At 44.2% G+C, this 15,203-nt stretch overlaps 2 protein-coding genes across 3 annotated transcripts in view; one reads left to right on the forward strand and one right to left on the reverse strand.

Annotated features, from left to right (window-relative positions):
* C7H10orf105 (chromosome 7 C10orf105 homolog) overlaps window positions 1–8,031 on the forward strand; it is an 11,285-nt gene extending 3,254 nt beyond the window's left edge. The window contains exon 2 of the mRNA XM_034775592.1: window positions 5,222–8,031. Coding sequence (XP_034631483.1) covers window positions 5,227–5,646 — 420 coding nt within the window. The 5' untranslated portion in view covers window positions 5,222–5,226 and the 3' untranslated portion in view covers window positions 5,647–8,031. The remainder of the gene's footprint in view (window positions 1–5,221) is intronic.
* CDH23 (cadherin related 23) overlaps window positions 1–15,203 on the reverse strand; it is a 544,508-nt gene that overhangs the window by 139,396 nt on the left and 389,909 nt on the right. For both annotated transcript variants that reach the window (XM_034775586.1, XM_034775587.1), the window contains 2 exons: window positions 13,063–13,176; window positions 11,384–11,532 (listed from right to left, as the gene is read on the reverse strand). In XM_034775586.1, coding sequence (XP_034631477.1) covers window positions 11,384–11,532; window positions 13,063–13,176 — 263 coding nt within the window. The remainder of the gene's footprint in view (window positions 1–11,383; window positions 11,533–13,062; window positions 13,177–15,203) is intronic.

The raw sequence follows: 15,203 nt of genomic DNA on the forward strand, positions 1-15,203 counted from the left end.
GAAGCCCAAGCGCTACCGGCTTCACGGTTTGCCGGGCAGCCTCCAGACCCTGCGCCCCCGGCTGGGCGCTTCCCCTCCAGGGCTCCAGCTGCGCTGGGGAAGCGCTGGCCAGGGGCGCAGAGTCTGGGGGTTGCCCGGCAAACCGTGAAGCCGGTAGCGCTCGGGCAGCCCTTTTCACATGGCTGGGAGTGGGAGGGAGGAGGGGGCGGGGAAGGGGCAGAGTTGGGGCGGGGATGGGGATGGGGAAAGGGGTGGGGCCAGGGCCCGGGCCCTTGGAGGGTCCTCTTTTTTAATTTGCTAAACATGGTAACCCTAATTCAAAGCTCTTGAGACAGGTCTCCACAAATGAAATTGGCTTAAAATCTAACACATTTTGGTTTCTTTTTCTTTGCTTTCTGGTTTTTGAACCTCTGTGCTGTACATGGGTTCATGTTTTCAAGCTTTGCTCTGCAACTGTGAAGGCTAGGAATTTTCTTTGTCTTTCTTCCTTTCTTCTTTTTTTTTGCGTGGAAAGCTGAGATTCTCATGTAATGACTTGAATCCAGGGACTGGGTCCTTAAGAAAAAATACCAAATATTGCAAGATTTGCAACAGAATCACAACAGCTGGCAAGAATAATCTCTGGTAGTGTTCATGTGAGCCAGAACCCTGTGAATCATGCTGAGAATACCCCAACTGACTCAGTCAGTGGAAGAAGGAAAATGACTCAAAACCTCCCTCACTCCCCTGGATGGCTGGAAATGGAATTGCCACTGAGGCCATGTGAAAGGAGTGCTTTGGGTCACTCTCTGGTGAACACTGACAATAATCCTGGTGGTATCCCTTGGGGACCCTCAGACACTTCTCCAATGGAGTTGTGGTAGCACTGCAGTGATGCCAGGGTGAGGGGTGTGAAGTCTGGAAAGTTTGCATTTTTTTTTAACATGAAAAATCTTTCCACTGAAGGTAGGCAGCTGGAAACCTTCAGAAGCACATCTGAAGTTTGTGAAGAGGACTACTGACCCTTCACTTTGCCACATGCTAAAGGAAATAATCTGATTTTGTGTAGGTAATTCGGTTCATGTGGTTTTCTTGGAGCTCTCCAGGTGAAGTTTGAGCTGCTTTGGCTGCAGCAGGGCAGCTTTGGAAACTACAGGGAATGTGGTGACTTTTCCCTACATGTATTGAGGGAAGTTTCTCCATCTGAAAGAATTGTGAATAAACCTCTTTCATGAGAACCACCACAAGAAGGACCGGGAAGGGCAGTGGCTGAAACAAAAGCAAACACATATCTTACCAACCCGAAAAAGGGCTTCTACTGATGGGGGAAGGGACCTCCTCAGATCTGACATGACATTTAGTAAGATAAATGGGCCTAAGAAGCGATCCAGGGGAATGAGATTCTGATACAGTGTCACAGGGGGACTGAATTATAGCTGCGTACATTGAATCTTAAGTCTAGTCACTCACCATATGTTCTTCATCATACTAAATAGACACCATCAGTCACAAGTATTTTTAGGGACTGGTTGGTTAAGTCACTATTAATGCTGGAATATAATGTGATTGCTTAATGATTGAGAGAGAGAGTGCATTTATGTAAAATGCTGTTGTCTTTTTTATTATAATTAATAGATATGCCTTAAAGCTTTATAGACAATTTAAAAAATTGTGGGTTTTTATATTTTCATGTATTTAAAAATGTTATGATTGCATATTGTGCCATTCTAGTACCTAGACTATTTGCATAGCAAACATTTTGCAATAGTGATTTAATCTCTGTAGAAATATGCAGCAGAATATTTTTCCAACTCTCAGTGTCACTGGTGTCAGGATATAGTGTAGTTCACCTGCAGAATGGATTTTCTATATTGGATGTAGGGATTAAACTAAAAGCTGCAAGTAAGCATGACTTAGCACACTCACTTTTTCCTGCTTCTCTCACAGAAATCGGGAGTTAGACTGTGAGTTGGATAGCTCCTCTACAGCCATCTTGATAACTGTCCACCATGACTGTTGCAACAGCATAAGCCTCAAGCTTCTATAGAAACAGCCATTTAAATGTTAGCTTCGTATATGAATCATCAAGGATATACATGGGAAATATCCTATATCGTTCTGTGCATGTTGCTTGATTCAACTTTCATTTGGATAAATTCATTATATAGTTAAGTCCCTCCACTGACTTTTACACCTGCGAGTTGCCTCTTTAACAATGGCTACCAGCAATTCCACTGAAAACCACCCACTGCAGGCTAACTCTTTATCTGTGGGCCAGAGGTTGGCCTAGCTCTAGCTGCTTTGCACTGCTCTGGCAATGCAAAGCAACAATAATGCTGGCTTAGATGGCTTGTGAAGGATTCCACTAGCATGGGGGATTCCAGAGTGATACCGAACTGCTGTAGCTGCTCCTAAGCTAACTCCTTTACTGGTCCTCAGTGTAGGGGGCGTGGCTGGGGACATTTTTTTATAAGCTGGCTAAGGTGTAAAAATTTTGACGGAAACTAACTCATTAGCATGATATGAAAAACGGTTGTAAAGACAAAGAGAGAAAAAGATAGTCTTGTGGCTAAGGCATTGAACGGGATCAGGAGCTCTAGGTACAATGCCTTGCTCTGCCACAGATTTCCTGTGTGATGTTGGACAAGCCACAGAATCTCTCTGTCCCTCAGTTCCCCATCTGTAAAATGGGGATAACAATACTTCCTTTGTCTGTCTTGCTTATTATAGGCAGGGGGCAGCCTTGCCTATTATTAAGTGTACCAGGCATTTTGCATTATAAGTCCCTGTTTTCACTTACTTATAACTTTGTCAAACTTCAACCATCTGGGCTGACATTTTCTCTACTGGATGTCTGCCTCAGACTGAATTTGTTTGGAAAATTTCAGCCAAAATGGGTCAGCCATTTCTGGGAACGAGGCTATGGAAAAATACTTTGTTTTGCTCATGTTAAATTCTTGAGACCTTTTCTCTGAAAAGCTCTAGCTCCCCTTTGGAGCAAAGACTTGAAATTTGGCAGGAGATGGCCTTTCTGTCAGGGATTGTGCCTTTGCCATCCCCATGAAAATCTGCCTCAATTTGGCCATGTTATAAGCCTTTCAAAAAAATCACAGTAATATCTATGAAACCCACTGGGAAAGAGTCCCATCTCCCTCTTCTGCTCATCCACATATAGGATGACAACCTACTATTGCTATGAATTACTTGAGGCCCATGCGGTTGATTCCATCCCCGCTGACAATGCATGTGGGTGTCATTTTGATGCCACATGATGGAATTTCTGTTTTTTCAGTTCGCGTTGTGTGTTGTTTTTTTTAAAAAAAAACAAGGACATTATCCGTAAAAACTACATTAAAATAACATTACTAAGTTTGCAAAGTCTAGCACTCAAAACCAAGAAAATGCCAGAATTAAGGTTGCCTGTGCATATGCATTATGTGAGGGTCTTAAATGACATGATTACAAACTATTTTTTCCACAGCAACCCTGCCCCATTCAGTGCACAGGATAGACAGTCCTCACTTGATGAACTGCTTATTTAAGATTTTGTTTTCTCCTTCTTGTTCACTATATGGCCCCATGTATTATTTACTGTGTTGGGGCTTCTCAGGGCTACTGTAATATAATTATAATAAACCAATTAATAATAATTTTAAAAATATTTACCCAGCCCTTATATTTCTTGAAAATCTAAGCAGCTCGGTGATGAAAAGAAATACAATCAAATGTTAAAAGGAGTGTTGAGACTGAGTTCACATAGCTGCATGGTTGTACTAAATGCCATTAGAATAGCCTTGGTAGCAACATTTTCTGGAGTTTCATTGAAAAAAATCCAAATTTTTCCCCCAAACCCCCAATTATATTTGATGAAAAATTCTGATGAATTGAAAAGGCATTTTCTGTTTAAAAATGTTTTGATGGAAATGTTTCGACCAGCTCTAGTATTCCCTTCCTTCAGCGCCGGTGCTACCATTTAGGCAAATTAGGTGGTTGCCTAGGGCGCCAAGATTTGGGGGTGCTAAAAAGCGGTGCCCCTCATTTTTTTTTACAGCATTCCTATGCCCCATGCCCGAGCGCGCCGTCACTGCTCCACTTCTCCTGCCTCCCAGGCTTGTGGCGCCAATCAGTTGTTTGGTGCCGCAAGCCTGGGAGGGGAGGAGAATTAGAGCGAGGGCGGCATGCTCGGGGAGGAGGCGGAGCAGAGGTGAGCTGGGGTGGGGAGCTGCCGCGGCGGGGGGCGCCTCAGGGCGGAGGGGGAGGGCGGGGAGCTGCTGCAGGGCTGGGGGGGGGAGCAACGTGGAAGTTTCGCCTAGGGTGGGAAACTTCCTTGCACTGGCCCTGCCTTCCTTACTCTTTACTGCTGAGCTTTACATAATGGAGCTCTATTGGAATAGCAGCACTAGAGATGTGACATGCTAATTACCGGGGGCAATGGGGGAGGGGTGCATTTTGCTCCACATACCAGTATGTGGCTATATATTCCCTTTAACAGATATTCCTGTCAGGGGGCTCTGTTGTTTTTTATCTTGTATTTTAGTTCAGTGCACAGAAACTGTATTTAATAGATCTAAATCCCACAATAGGGTACCTTTTGTTGCATTGTCCCTGCTGGTGTATTGGAACAAACAGTTTCATAACCTCATTCTCACAGGCTTCCAGCCCCGTACTTCATTTCTAGAGAGTCCAAACTCTGGACTATCAGCCAGGGTAATTCAATTTCTTAAAAATAAAAAGCCAGCTGCTTGTTAGAAGGTGTCAGAGTTACGAGCGGAATGCAAAGAGGTGCACTTCGCCCATGTGATGATGGGCCTCATGGAAACTTCCCCTACCCTCACTTTTACTGGGGCCAGTGGAAGCTTCCTGCATCGTGTTTTTAGGTGCATTTTAGTACTGGTGAAAAGTGCTGGGTTGGCAGCCTAGCAAACTGAAGTCTTCTCTTTAACCAAGGAACACGTATAAGACATGAATCTCACACACTGGCCCACTGATGTGCCTCGGCCCAGTTCTGGAGGACCCATCCTCTAAGGATAAGGTCATTCCATCTCTAATCCCAAGTAGTCGTTGTCCTCCTTGCTGATGTTACCCACATGAGTGCTAACTGGCACTAGTCATGAGGGTGGTTTTGGTGATGTGTGAACCTCTATGGACTGAGGCCATCAGTCAATTTTACCTCAGCTACGGAACAGCTTCTAGATAGTAATAGTTTAAATCATCTTATTTCTGATAATCTTCTGCATTGCAGGAAAGATGAACACAGAGGATGTTGGGAATGAGACCTCTCCAACACCTAGTATCCTTGGATTCCTTGTAACCACCACCAAGTTGGTCCCACTAAGTCCCATGCGCCCAGGGGAGAAGCCAGACCCTTTGCCTATTATCATCGCACTCATCTGCATCTTTCTCCTCCTGGCTACCTGTCTCATCTTCATCACTCTCTGCAAACCAGCAGCACTCGACCAGGCCCGCTATAGGCCACACGAGTGCATGCCCTACCACCCAGAGGATGCCAGTGAACCACAACTAAGGTTCTGGAAGCGACTGGGCTCCCTAAGGCGTTCCATAAACAGCTTCAGGCGGACCCAGCCTGTCTCCCAGTGCCATCGGACCTGCTCAAGGATGCCACCAGCCACCCAGGACTGGGACTTCATGGAATCCACTAAAATGTGACAGCTGTTTCTCCACCGTTTTGCTGCAAAAAACAACTCACCTCATTGCACAAACACCCCATTCACCGCTGTCAATGAGATCTCAAATCATCCAATACCACTTTGCTGAGCACAGTGTCAGGACAGAGACCTTGGGAGAGCAGAGTGGCAGCGATTCCTGTACCTACGGAAATCTCTAAAGGAGTTCCACAGCCCACAATGTGGGAGCATGACGTTTGTAAAGACGGGCTGAGGGAACCAGATTACACCAATGTGGCACTATTTCTTGGGGCCCTACAATCTGGAATTAACCAGCAGTGAGTGACATAAGACCAGCAACCTCTGCTAGGGAAAGCATTTGACAGAAGGCATCACTAATTCTAAAGCTCCTTGGAAAGTGTCTCCCTGGGGCTAAGATGTCTATTTCTCCAAGTTTGGTAGTTTGAAGTTTTTCCTCCATCTCTTTTACTATAAAGACCAAGGGGTGCCCACGCTGATATTAAAATATTTGCCTTCTCTTCACAAACAGAAGCATTAGAATATGTCTACACATAAACCACAACAGTGACACAGCTGCACCTCTGCAGTTGCATTCCTATAGGGATTCAGTGAAGACACTACCTACAACAACGGGAGGGGCTCTCCCATTAGTGTAGGTACTATGCCTCCCAGAGTGGCAGTAGGTAGGTCGACTGGAGAATTCTCCCATTGACCCAGTGCCGTCTAGGGTCAGGGGGTACATCGGTTTAACTGTGTCACTCAGGGGTATGGATTGTTCACACCCCTGAGCAACATAGTTATACCAACCTAATTTCCTAGTGTAGACCAGGCCTTAGCCATTACAGCTCTTAATTCATGGAGAATAGAAGCTCTCATAGGTTTTGCCAAAGTCAGATAAAAGACCCCAAACGCAGCTGTTTTACGTATGAAGAAGCACATGGTATCTGTAGGTGTGGGGCCATGGCTAAGTGGCCGTGTTCAGTTCACTGTATATACCCTGAGCCAGTATAGGTGGAAGGAAGCAGACCCAGTGCAAGGCACTGTATTGAATTTGCAAGGAGGTGATGGGAGGAAGTGTCTTGCAGGTGTTGCGTTCAGACCAGATCTCCCTTCAAACATTCAGCAATGGCTGATTCAGGAGTGGCATTTGGGCTGCCACCATTTTAAAGTTTGTTCTCTGGGACAAACAGGTCATGGCCTGATGCTGAGCCATAGTGTCACATCCCCTCACCTCCACCAACGCCACTACGCAATGCTATGATACATCACTGCCACCTTGGGTAACAACATAACATGCTGATGTTATGTCAGTCTGGATGTTTTCTAGGAATCTTCAGTCTTCCTTCAATCTTCACTTGCAACACGTGTGCCATTTTAAAACAAGGACATACAAGCTGGGCTCCAAAGGGTGCTGTTTGATCTCCTTTTGTGGTGGAGGGCCCCTGAGCTTTGTGAGGGAGAAGACAAAGAAGGGAAAAAACTAGTGGGGACACTGGATCCCTCTCTAGGTCACAGAGAATAGAGAGCTCATTTTCCCCCCACTCCAATGCACCAAATTAAAACATTTTCTTGAGGGCTCACTTATTTGCACCATCTGCTTTAAGCACTAGCCTTTAATACTAGTAAGGAAAGTGAAATAAATGCTATTCTAAGCATTCCTGCTGGAGGCCTTGAGAATTTCTAACACTGGGGTCCGTGGGATCTTTGTCTTTTAACCACTAAAAATGCCCCTTTCTGGGACACAGTGAGAAATGGAACTTGAGGATGGGTGGAAGAGGATGTGAAATTGTGTTACTTCAGTTTTAATATGTGTCTTGAATATTGCAACTAAAATATTCAGGGTTCCTGTTTCCTGGCCTAAAAGGGGTAGGTCCAAATGACACCCACAGGAAGATTTCACAGATAGCTCAGAAGGTGCTGCTTGGTTTCTTTTGAAGAACGTTGGGTAAGTCATGTAACATCTGTAACAAATGACTTGGGCAAGAGAGCAACAATCTCACTGGCTAACAAACACCACGTCTAAGATGAGTGACCCAGAGTAAAGCTATTACAGAAGTGTATTCCTTTTAAGCAGATGTATTCCTTTACATTTTTTATTTTATTTTACATTTTCGTGCCCTTGTAAGCTTATTCTTTTAGCTGGTTTATTCTGGAACTGGGGCCTCATTATAATTCTGTAAGGATTTGGAGTTTGTGCATGGAAAATGTCTTCTCTCAGCTGGCCTATTCCTAAGCAGGTGTGTGCTAAATAAGCTCGACTGCACTCACTCTCTGTTCACCATGTAATGTCTATGTACTCATCCCAGTGATATAATCCGTAGGTTGTTATACGTTTCTATGTAATCATGGACTCCACAAATCTCTACTGAAAAACCACTTCAATAAATAAGCAGCAGGATCAGGTAAACATGCTTGTGAATGCATTAAAAGGGCCTTTGGAGGGTTTCAACTGGTAAGTTGGCTGTGCAAGGATGAGCCCCTCATTTCTGCTGTGAAGGATATATGACTGGCATGGTAATCTGCCTTCCCTTTTACAAAGAGGTTCTCTTAAAAAAGCAGTATAAAAAATAGCATGTTAGTATCTTAGGGCCAGGTTTTCCAAAAAGCTCCATACCCGACCACTCCCATTTAGCTACTTAAATAAAGTGGCCATTTTTTCAAAAGTGCCCAGTGCCTAGCAATGGAACAGCACTCTTTCCAGCTAGCATCTTGAGAACAATGAGAACTGTTAGGTTCCCATTTAGCCCTAAGGGTTCATGACACACAATTTAAAACACAGGGAAACGTTAAGGGAAAGAAGAATGCATCTTCTTTAACTTACTCAGCTGTAAACATTTATTTTAAACTAAACCCACAAAATTATTTGTTTCCTGGATTTGTTTATATCATCACTCTGACATCATTTAAACCCAGTTTAATGTATTTCATTTCCCTTTGGTTTTGTTTCAGGGAAAACAAGCTTTCCTGGAAGGAAAGCCTGTTTTACAGGCAAATTCTCTGGGGTTACCACCTTCTTTTCTTTCCAGACTTTCATGTGCATTTCATTTCAGGGAGTATTCTAGAAAACATTGTATTGTCTTCTGTAGGAAAGCCATGACTACCAGGTTCAGTTTTGTTTCCTAGTTATTATTGCATTGCTCCACAATATGTTATTATCAAAAGACAGGCAATCAGAACAGTTTCTGCATAAACACAGGGCAATTGTCAAGCATGTATGTTCCTTCTGTTTAAAAACATCTTTTGATTTGCAAACATATTTTTGTTTCCAACTCATCAAAAGGGGCTAATTCGCGTGATGAGACAGGGGCCTGGCAAGTTTGATTAGGAAAAACAAAATAAAACACATTTTGAAGGTAAAGCATGATAGTCTATGCTCGTCCAGAGCAAATCCAGCAAATGAATGAAAATAGGGTTAAGTTATGGGATTGTGCAGACTACTTGACTTCCCGTAGGGGGTCTGAACAGCATCACTACATTACCCCGAAGCAGAAAGTTAATGCTGTGGCTGCTCCTCCAGAAGGGAGAGGGTTGGTTACAAAGATGGGGGGAAAGTCCTTGGCACCCACCAAGGTTCCTTTGTGCTTCCACAGTGGCACAAAAGAAGCCTGTAGTCTGGCCTATGTGGGACACTGAGGATTCCCCTTGCGTGGGTGAATGCCCAGCCCTGCAAAACTTGCACAGTGAGCTTTACACCACCTGCTCCTCACTTTCTGGTACAGAGGGTGTGGCCAGCGCAGCAGTGGCAGAGATGGAGAACAATGTACTTCAGCAATCCTGGGCCAGCAGCACAGTCCCCAGTCCCTGGAAGTTGGAGGCTGCTCTAACTTCACCGGGGCTGGTTTATCCCCTAGCCAACCCTAAGATTAGGACAGGTGGAAAGAAAATGCATTACAAGAGAGCTTCATGGGGTTTGAGTGCAGCATTATAATTCTTGGTCTTTGCCTGGAAGTGGGAGGTCAAAGAGGAGTCTGCGGGCGTACGTGAACACACACTTGAGAGAGGGACATTTCCACCCTTACCCATAAGAACCTGGGAGTTACAGGTGTCCAAGTACAGACTGGTCACCTGCCCCATAACTAAGAATGTTGTCATTATTCCCTCAAGGCAATCAGACATGCTTTGCAATCTCTTCCCTTTCATCCGTGGGGGGGGGGGGGGGGGGAAAGGCTGGAGTCATCAATTTTTTACTGATTATATCTTTTAAAAGTTTGCTTCTGGATGTGGAGCTGAATTGACAGCCTGGAGAGCAGGGTCCCATATGAGTTCAGAGAACAGGCACAACATGGGCAGCAACAGAGCCCAGTACTTCTTCCCACGCTGCCCTGGCAACGTGACTTGGCCCTGATCTAGAGGGATCAGCTCTTGGGTAAAAGAGCAACTTAGTCTCCAGGCCTGTTCAATCCTTGGATTCTCTACCTATGTATTTAGATGTATATGCACAGAGTAAAAAGGGAACCTACTGTTATGCTCTGAGCACACTGGCATAATTTAAAAACTACCCACATCAGAAATAACACTGTAGCATAGCTAAGGCGCAGCAAAGCCAGTCAGCATAACTCAGAACCAGGCACATAAAAAGCTAAAATTCAGACAACCAAGAGCACCACTTGTGGTGATTTTTTTTTCTGTAGGGTCATATGTCCACTAAGAACTACTCAGATGGAACTCCTTTCATAGATGGCACCTTTGATAAGGGCCATCAGATGATAGTGACTTTCAGTTACTACCAACCTGGGTGGGATTCAGCTAGTGACCAACAGTTGAAAGGCTCCACTATTTTTTCCCCAGCGAATCACTTTGCCATCTCCTTCTCCCTCCACATGACGGACAAAGCCCTGTCACCTCACTGCCCTTTTTCCAGCACTAAGAAATGCATTCAAGGCATAAGAAGGCTTCACAGAGCATACTGCAAAGACTCGTTAGTGCCCACTCCAGAAAACATTTGGATTTGAAGTGAGGTTGGAAACCCTCAGAGGCTGAGTGAATACATGCATTCATTCCCCAGGTCATTCAGCCATTCAGCTCTACTGATGGCTAGTTCCAAAGGGGAAACAAAAATAAAAATGAGACTCCAAACTCCTCCCTCTCTCTCTGTCAAGACTTCTATATCGTCTCAGCCTCTTAGCTCACTGGGAGGAGAGAAAAGACACTGCAGCCTCAGCCAGTGTTGCAATGAAAGCAGCTCTGTTCTGGGGCACTAGCTGCCTGCTATGGAGGCCTGTCTCCTTTCCCTCCTCACCATGGAAAACGTTACTTTATCCAGGCAGACTGGAAACTTGCAGAGTGCAGCTCTGCTGCTGCTGTGTTCTTAGCCACATATACCAGCTGGGCGGGAAAGAAAAGAAAAGCCAACGAAAGAGAAAGGAAGAGGCTTTCACAAGCAGAGTTTTTTTCCTCAAGAAGTGGGGCAAAGCAGTTTCCTGTTTTTTCTCTTCCAGGGTTCCCTCCCATTCCATGTCTCTGCTCAGCATCCAAAAAACGAATGACTTCACTTGTCCAGCTTCTTCTCTCCCAGCCTCTCTCTGGTGTTTTTAGTCCATCAAAGGAGAGGAAGGACTGGCTCCTAAGTGTACAGTAAGGAATAATCCTAGACTAGCAGGGAGATGGATCATGGCCAGAGGTGGAAAGACCTGTTAAGTTCTATACATCTGTGTCTTTCCAGCTAACAGTCAGAACGTGGCAAGAGGGAGGGAGGTGAGATTCCCTTTCACACAGTAACACTCTACCTTTGGAGCCCGGGGAACAAGGGGAATACATGCCTGCACTATGCTGCTGGAGTCTGGGATGTTCTCAGGTACACTGGCCTCGTAACTGCTCTGAAGGAAGATAGGCCGATTGTCATTGACATCTAGTACAGTGATGTGCACGGTGGCTGTCCCAGTCCGCCTGTTCCCTGTGGGGCCATTGTCTGTGAAGAACAGAAAACACAAGGGGGTCCATCTCACCTCTCTTCTTCTCACAGACAGGAAGCACATAATTCTCTTGTCAGGTGTTGACTAGTCGTTGAGGATTACATTTCTACAAGATGAAAAGGCCTTTCCTCTTCTTACGCCAAGAGGCAGGCCACAAATGAGGGAGCTCCAATTCTGCTACACCTTCCACAGGGAAACAGACTATGGCATCATAAAAAATGCACACACACCTATATTCTACACGGAGTGGCCAATTAATCACCCATTAAAGAAACTGTGAAAAGTAAGAGGCCCACATTTTCTCTCTCTCTGCCCCCAAACTCTCTTTTCTTCTTCACCATCTATGCAATTTAAAAATCCATGCAATTATTTTTCCTTTTTAAGGCAAATGTTTTTTTTTAACTAACCAAAAGAAAAATAGGAAAACAGCATCAGATGCCCAGCTCTGATGCAGCAGCATAAATCAATATGCATGACAATGCAGGAAACAAAAAGATGGCATGAAAATGCAGTTTGGTTTCAAGACTCCAAGGTGTTACCATGAGCAATGGGAAATAAGAATTTAACATGTTTTTAAAAACATACCTTAACACTTATCAATTTTAAATACAGCAAACTGGGGGCCAGGGGACCTGGCAACATGGAAAGACAGACACTCTGATAACTGCCTGAGGATCAGTGCTTATCCTTTGTTCTTTCAGAAATGGTCACTAAATATCCAGCTGATTTGTATTACCAAGTGCCAACGTAACCCTACATGGGGTTCTTTGGAGATGGAGGAGACAGAGGAGTTTCCTCTGCTTCTGTAGCTAGAAGGGGGCCAAAATCCATAAGAGGGAGATAATATTATCCACAGCTGCAACACTGGGAACTGCTGGTCTCCCTAAAATTGTTCCGCCCCCTATATCATCTGGTTTTCACATGCATTCCAACAATTTTGTGGTCTACAGAAAATCCCTACCTTGCCACTGATCTCCCTTTCCAAAGAATGCCAAGGCTCCTATAAACTAACACAGAACTGTAAGCCCTTGGTGATCATGGTCAGAAAATAGTTGGCACTGAGTCCCTTTGACCATGCCAGCTGGCTCCACAGTGTCAACTGGCAGCAAGTGAACCAGGTTTTGGCATGGCACTTTCAGACTGATATTGTTGCACCATAACTCCATAGTGAATATTTTCATTACAGCAGGATATACAGTAACAAGAGATTGAACTGTTTCCTTACCCGAGGGAGGGCTTTTTCCCCCAGATCACAGTAGAGCAGTGCAGGGAAAGCCCTGGACTGAATGAACACAAATAAGGAATCCCCCTACCACTCAGTAAAGGCAGGTCCCTTCACACTGGGGCTGAGATATATTAACAGAAGTGGGATATGAATCATTATTATTAAAACACATCTACTGACATTGATTTACATGGTGCTGGCAGACAGTTCTCTCTCTCGCCAATGCACTCCAAAGAAGACTTGTATATAACCTAAATTGATTGTTTGAACAACAAAAACAAAAACTAAGGGAAATCCTTACCTATGGCCTCCAGGACTAGGGTATATGATGCCATAGTTTCTCTGTCGAGATTCACTACTGTTCTGACCACACCATCTCTGAAGCCAACACTGAACTTACCATCCTGATTTCCACCTGCAGAAAAGCAAATGAAAATGTTTCAAAGACAGAGCGAGAAAACAGACACAAATTAAAAAGTGATTGGAAACCTAACCGGTATATTACTGGGAAAACACCACTGTAAAACCAATGAGTGCTTTCTAGTTATGGCTCCAACTAATGGATGACAACATAATTATTATGCTGTTTGGCTCTTGAAAGCTGTTGGGAAGACATGTTTTTAAAATCATTATTGCACAACATTGTCTTGTACCTGTTCTGCCAGATCACATGAAGAAAGCAGTCTCCAGGATACTGGATAAGGTAACGCAACCAAATTATGTCAACTGTATGAAACATAGCACATTTCCCACAACCCTCATGGCTGCCCAATGTAATGCAATTATCTCAATCCCTCACACTACTCAGCTCAACACATTGCTACCCAAGTAACAAACCAAATGTCACAATGCCATGGATTAATCAGTGCAAGCCATCACAGCATGACCTGATCTGTGACTCTGTCGGATATACCAGAACAACTCCGTATTTGCACTCTTTGGAAGAAGATGGGAGTGTTTTATATGGTAAAGAATGAATGGGCCACTAACTGCTAAAGTAAACGGCTCCCTTTTCCCCATCCCTCCAACTACTGGCCGAGGGCCTTTATTAGACAGGTTACAGCCCAACACAGGTTATGGGGAATGCTGTGCTAAGTTAAAAAAGTCCAAATGGAGACTTTCTGCCTCTGAAGAAAAAAGTGGGTCATTTCATACAGTTTTCATAGTGTCCATGGGGAAACACATATGTATTTTTTTCTTGCTGGACCATAGGGGTTGTGGGACAAAACACAGTGCAGCTATAGTAAGAAGAGTGATCATAATGTGATGTTACTGTTTCTCTGTGTTTCCCTCTTCATGTCCAAGTCACATGTGCTCACTTTGCAAGTCAAAGTACTGGAAGGGTTTTTTTTTGTTTTGTTTTGTTTTTTTTAACTGCAGGTGCAGAAAACTCAGCTTGGGATGTGAAGACCAAGTTGTGGGGTTTATTTTTGGCCTTTTTCTTCACTTTCAGTATTAGAGATTCTGCAACTAGAACTCAACTGACTATTTTGGTGATGATGTACAAGGCAGATTAGAATCCAGTTTGCTCTCCCATCACTCTGTTGGCTCTGCAGTATTAACAGAAATAAAAGCATGTTTGTTTCAGTAATGGGAGCAGATTCGACCTGGGAGGGGGGAATATGGTATTTTGTATAAGGTGCTATTTTTAGAGACATGCTTCCAACCATAAATGCACTTTAAATGAATTGTGCCTTATGACTTAGTTGCATATCTCACAGCTGCACTAAGCCAATCCTTTTGCTTTTATGATGTTGAGAGGGAAGATGTGGCAGAGGGAGAACTGAAAAGAGTTCTGGTTCTGATTTCAATCAAAACCATATGAGTGAGAATCAGAATGTATAAGAAGAATGCAGAGAAGTAATGCAGGTACAGCACTTCTTTCCTGGCTAAAGGATGGGACTACTTAATAGCTAAAGCTAATATAAAGCTAAACAAATTTGGGGCATCATCATCACTTCTGTACAGAAGAGGGCGATAATGCACAATGTTTGGAACCTCTGGAGAAAGCAGAGCTTATGTGTGGAACATCATTCCAAAGCTTTTCGGGAAGCGTGAACAACAAACTTTCTGTCTTGTATATCAGAACGACAGCAAACTCTTCAGAACACCATCTCCAATAACACCTACAAACGCCACAACAACACTGCCATCGAATAGACAAGCGCCACTTCTGTAAACCAAAACATCCTTCTCCACCTCTCCCATACAGAACACATCAGCACATTCACACTCCCTCTAGCTCCTCTGTCCCCATGCCATTGCCAGCACTCCCACTACTCCATGGGGGTGAAGCCATCTCAATAAGGAGGAGTCTCAAATGTCTATTTTCCCATCCCAGGGTATCACTGGAAGTTGTGGCCAGCCACAGCTCATACCTCGCCTCCAGAGAGTTTGGTCTACTCAGTGCTAGGAATAGTTGGAGTTATGACAAGAGTATTC

This window comes from Trachemys scripta, chromosome 7, assembly GCF_013100865.1.
Source record: "Trachemys scripta elegans isolate TJP31775 chromosome 7, CAS_Tse_1.0, whole genome shotgun sequence".
Taxonomy (NCBI): Eukaryota; Metazoa; Chordata; order Testudines; family Emydidae; genus Trachemys; species Trachemys scripta.